This window comes from Eschrichtius robustus, chromosome 14, assembly GCF_028021215.1.
Source record: "Eschrichtius robustus isolate mEscRob2 chromosome 14, mEscRob2.pri, whole genome shotgun sequence".
NCBI classification, from domain to species: Eukaryota; Metazoa; Chordata; class Mammalia; order Artiodactyla; family Eschrichtiidae; genus Eschrichtius; species Eschrichtius robustus.
The window spans coordinates 48491678-48497348 of NC_090837.1; the positions used below are offsets into that span (position 1 = coordinate 48491678).

Below are 5671 nucleotides of genomic sequence, written 5' to 3' on the forward strand. Positions count from 1 at the left end.
TCAGTATAAAAATGACAATTTGGGAAGCACTCTCGAATCTGTATTATAAAAATAAAGAATTTGCAATAATGCAATAACAATGTATTTCTGTTCTATGATTCTGATAATAAAGCACTTAGGTTCCACTTTCACGGTTTATGCTGTTATAAGAACCCCCTGATATAATTAGATGGCCTTATTTTAGATAATTACTTATATTTTCTTATTGCATAGCAAGAATCTCACTAGTGAGAAAAACCCTCAATATCTTAAATCTAAGAGCTATGTTGGTGAAATAAGCGTGAGAGCCTGAAATCAAGTTCATTCACAATAAAGGAGCCAGGATTTTTGTAAGTTGATTAATAATGATAATACCACTCCCTTGCATTTTCAAATTTTTTATTAGTTTAAAAATTGATTTTACTTTCATAGTCTCTCTCATTTTATTCTCCTAATGCCCCTGTGAGGTAGGTGCTATTGTTCCCATTTTATAGACGGAAAAGTTTATGGTTGTATTAAATGGTAGAGCAGAGACTCGAACATTTATCATGCTACTCAACAACTCCATTCTACTCACAACCCTGGAAATTACAAACAAAACCATCTAGCTAAGAAACAGCACGGGTATACAGTGTGTTTTGCAATATTGTGTTTAAAAGCTGATTATTAAAATCTATTCCTGACCCTTTCTCAGAAATGCCAATACTTCACTTTTTACCTGAAGGCTGGGTACCTGAGTTTTAAGGCAGGTTTTATTGTTAACAGGCTTTGAATCCTTAGCCAAACAGCTTGCCCTCTCTGAAAAGAGGGGACTGAAGTCTTCTAGATCTAAAGCACTTGATTCAAATTTTGTTAAACTAAAATAAATGTACTCCTGATTAACTGACCATGTCATTGTCACTTATGTCACCATATTGTAGTGGTTATAGGTTGCAATCAATGGCTCAGAAAGATTGCTTCTATAAGAACAAGCTCAAATAAGCTTGATAAGACATTTCCTTTGAAAATTATTATATCTGAAAAGTTTTTTCTCTAAAATATCTGATATGAATAAGGCAAAACTTAACCTGCTTTGTTAAAAAAAAAGAAAGAAAAGGAAGAAAAATTCACAAATGGAGATTAGCTTAACAGTGTCTTAACAATTTTCTATTCTTTACTGATTTAGGTACCAGACTACAGAAATGTTTTAATTATTGCGAGCAGGAAAACAATCTCACTGGTCTTTTGACATTAATATAAGCATGTTGGCTCACATATGCTGTGCTAAATGTATAGAATGGTCTAAAAATGGGACAAATATACTTGTCACTGAGAATGTGAATGGAGCTAAAAAATGAAAATAATTGTTAAAATGCTGGCCACACCTGATGAAAATATGAATTTGAAATGAATTTCCAACTTTATTATAAATAGAAGCATTTGAATTTTGCTTTGGATCTTTGTGGCATTTCAGATAAAAAGTTGTCAGCCAAAACACTGCTATTGTAATAATGTATTTCAGTTCAAGTTACATATGCTGTTGATCCTTGAACAATGCAGGGGTTAGGGGCACTGGCCACCGGGGCAATGGAAAATCCACGTATAAGTTATGGTTGACCCTTGCATCCACAGTTCCACATCTGTGGATTCAACCCACCACAAACCCGTGTAGTACTGCAGTACTTACTATTGAAAAAAAATCCACATATAAGTGGACCTGCTCAGTTCAAACCCATGTTGTTCAAGGGTCAACTGTATTTCTTGTCTTACACATTTACGATAAGTTCTCCCCAACTTCATCCCCCCCAAAAAACATGTCCCAATGATAGCTATTGTTTGTTATGGACCCAGCATTATAAGTATTATTTACTTTTATTTTATAAACAACTGTGTAAGTGAGGTGTAGTTATCTCAATTTTGCATATAAGGAAAACGAGTTCAGTAGTAAATCCAGGTGTACCTGCTTCACAAGGCAAGTTGGTTTGATTAACCACAAAACTTTCTGTCCAGTTTGTAGCCAATTGCTGTAGCATTCTATACACCTATGTGCTAGGAAATATGAATACTACAGTGGTGGAAATTTCTATGTGGTGGTTTTTCTGGAACATAAGAAAATTCTGGGAGTGATCATGAGTAGTCCTCAGAAATAACCATTTTCTCACCTAAGAGGACAATTCCTTGATGCTTGGGGAAAGGCATCAGTTTTCTAAACTGATGTGCCTTTGTGTTGGGTTGTGTATCTGTATCTCTGTCCATTGGTAGACTTTTTTTGGGCTTCCCCTTGCTTCCCAGCACATGATCAATTTTCATGGGAAGAGGCATGACCTAGGACATTTGCCTATTTTATATATAGAACTATAAAGATAACGATACCCTCCAGCAAATGAGGAAACCTGTGAGCTGTAAATGCCTGTGTCTCCAATTAATTCACAGAATTCCCGCCAAGGGAGGGACCTATTTTGCATTTGAACTCCAAAACACCTTTCAAGATTGTTAAACTTAACACCAGCCTGAAAATCCCAGTCATGCTGGAGATCAGTTAACTGCTTCCAGTGTTCTACTAGCTCCCCTTTAAGGTGTTTGCATTTTAGAGTAAGTAATTTGGCCATTACCACTTTTGCACCGAATAAAAACACATTATTGTTTTGTATGATGGTAAGTTGACTTATAATACTCAAATGCACTGAAAGCTTGTTCTTTGACTTTCTTATCCGAGCTAATAGTCAATATCATCCTTTTCCCTCTTTACCAGTTTCAAATCTCAGCTTGTCTTCCTCTGTACACTTGTTTTATTTGAATTTCTTCTTTCCATGACACAATTGCTTTCCTCATTCCCATGTTGGGATTTAAATGCTCTGATACTCCCCTGTTACATATTTCAAACCGACTTTCTCATATTGCATCAAAATTAATTCCTTGACTACTTGATTATCTAATTATTTGCCATTAACTTTAATAGTTTAAAATAATAGTCTCTTATGACAACAATCGATGTTCATGGTAGAAGATTTATACATTACATAAGGGGTAAGGAGAAAATAAGAAACACTGCAGTATCATCAACCAGAAATAACCTGTGTTATGGTATATAGTTTTTCTTTATTTCCATGGATATTCTTATTTACAAATATTGCAATAATGAATCATACTGTATAAACTATTTTGTAACTTTTGCCCACAATATAACATGAATATATTTCTATTTTCCTAAATGCTATTTTTCAATCTTATTCAAAATGGTTTTATAATTTCCCATTATATGTGTATACACAGTTTATTCAACCAATTCCCTAATGTTGGGCTGGAGGTTCTATCCATGTTTTTGGTTATTGTAAAGAAGTATATTGATAAACAACCTTGGTAAATAAATCTTTGTTACATCTATAATCATTTTCTTAGGGTGAATTCTTAGAGGAAGAATTACTAGGTCATAGTTTGTACACAATTTTAGGATTGAAAAAATGGATATATTTTTCCAAAGTTACATCCAGCATAGCTGTACCAATTTATATTCCTTAAGGTTATTGATGATTCCTGCATCATTATCCCTGAATATTATCAATTTTAAAGTACATTTTCTAGGTAAAAACTCACTGATTCAATCAGCTTTTATTTGACTAGCTGAAATAATTGAACTTAAAACTTTTTCCTGGTCTATCTTTTTTTTTGTTTTTTAAAAATATTTATTTATTCATTTATCTTTGGCTGCGTTGGGCCTTTGTTGCTGTGCGTGGGCTTTCTCTAGTTGTGGCGAGCGGGGCTACTCTTCGTTGCGGTGTGTGGGCTTCTCATTGCGGTGGCTTCTCTTGTTGCGGAGCTCGGGCTCTAGGCACGTGGGATTCAGTAGTTGTGGCATGTAGGCTCAGTAGTTGTGGCTCACGGGCTTAGTTGCTCCGCGGCATGTGGGATCTTCCTGGACCAGGGCTCGAACCCCTGTTACCCTGCATTGGCAGGTGGATTCTTAACCACTGCACCACCAGGGAAGCCCCTCCTGGTCTATCTTTAGTTGTGTGTGTATGTGTTTTACTGCCGGTTCATGTTCTTTGCTCATTTGTTTATTGGAATACGTGCTCTTTTTTAAAAATTAATTTTTAAGAACCCTCCATATATCTTTACTATTAAAGATAGTAAAATCTAAATGTCACATATGTTATAAATATTTTTCCAGTTTAAAAGGTCTTTCAAATATTTTATTTGTTTCAGACAGTTCAAAAAACGTGTGGAGTTTATCTTTTCCTTTAAAGTATTTGTTGCTTTGATATCACAGTTATCAACACATTTCAACCCTAATATTAAATGCATTTTCAACTACAGCACAGTTTCTAGCATTTCTATGATTTTACTTAAAAATTTAAATTTGCACTATTTAAAAGAGTGAAGGATCTAACAACAGATTGGGAAGATACTAGAGGGAGAGGCAGAGGAATCCCCCTTACCACTCTCCACCTCCAGGCTCCCAGGCTGGTAGATCTGGTTTGATGGTGGAGGGACAATGACCTTACAGGAGGTCAGGGTTAGACTCACCTTGTAGGGTCACCTGGAGAGAAATAGCGTCTGGAGAGGAAGTGACAAAGAAGGGAGGTGGAAGCCTGGTGAGCACAACTTTGCCTGCTCCCGTGCTTCAGCGCACGTGGATACTGTCCATCAACGGCATTCCTTTAAGGATCCTCTCACCTTCTCCAGATTGTGCTGAGTTCCATCCAAACTGAGTGTGAAGACCACACTTTCCAAAGGCCCCACTTTGGAAGAGAGGAAGGGGTCTGACACCCAGAGGTACGAAGTGGTACGGAAAGAAAAACAAGATGTGACTGGGCCAGGGTAAATCCACCCAGGACCATCTGTTTGCAGCGTGTGTCCCCTTAAACATCTTCTCGGGCAAGAACCCAGACTGTCCCATTTACAAAGGCTTACTTGCCTTTCCTCAGCTGCCTCTAGGGTGCTCAGTCCTTCCGAGGAAGCCAAGGCCACTTTTGAGGTGAGGCCCTCGCTTCATCCAGCGACTAGCACCGTGCCCGGCAGCCCCACCTGACACTTGCCCGCACCATGGCCTCCGTCTTGGAGCTGGCGTGTATCTACTCGGCCCTCATCCTGCACGACGATGAGGTGACAGTCACGGAGGATAAGATCAACGCCCTCATTAAAGCAGCCGGTGTAAATGTTGAACATCTCTGGCCAGGCTTGTTTGCAAAGGCTTTGGCCAATGTCAACATCGGGATCCTCATCTGCAATGTGGGGGCAGGTGGACCTGCCCCAGCAGGAGGTCCCGCCCCAGCAGGAGGTCCCGCCCCCTCCATCACTGCTGCCCCAGCTGAGGAGAAGAAAGCAGAAGCAAAGGAAGAAGAATCTGGAGAGTCTCATGATGGCATGCGCTTTGGTCTTTTTGACTAAACCTCTTTAGTAACAGGGTCAATAAAAAGCTGAACTCTTTGCTGCCGTTGGTCTTACTGCTATAAATAAATAAATAAATAAATAAATAAATAAATAAATAAATAAATAAATAAATAGGCTTACGCAGAATTCCTAGCAGGAAATTTCTGTTTATATATTATTGGTCAGGAGTGTGTAAAGGAACACCTCTCACTACTGGAGAGGCTGGGAATGCAAGTTTTTATATGGGCACGTTGGCACCCTTAATCCAATTAGCATTCTCTTAGTAAAGGAAGAAGGAGAGATAAATTGGATGGAAAATAACAGTCTCTGTTATTAATGGGGG

At 38.1% G+C, this 5671-nt stretch overlaps 1 protein-coding gene across 2 annotated transcripts; it reads left to right on the forward strand.

The window, feature by feature from the left end:
• The first annotated feature begins 4995 nt into the window (after positions 1-4995).
• LOC137776788 (large ribosomal subunit protein P1-like) lies at positions 4996-5346 on the forward strand. Of its 2 annotated transcripts, XM_068563470.1 has the most exons (2): positions 5002-5072; positions 5148-5346. In XM_068563470.1, the coding sequence occupies exons 1-2, from the start codon at positions 5002-5004 to the stop codon at positions 5344-5346; spliced, it is 270 nt and encodes an 89-aa protein (XP_068419571.1). The 2 variants fall into 2 exon arrangements, with proteins under 2 accessions (XP_068419572.1, XP_068419571.1); XM_068563471.1 differs by having other exon boundaries at positions 4996-5346.
• The last annotated feature ends 325 nt before the right edge of the window (positions 5347-5671 follow it).

Bases quoted from the DNA above. Each gene is read 5' to 3' on its own strand.
- LOC137776788 (XM_068563471.1), top strand. From the start codon at position 5,002: ATGGCCTCCGTCTTGGAGCTGGCGTGTATCTACTCGGCCCTCATCCTG.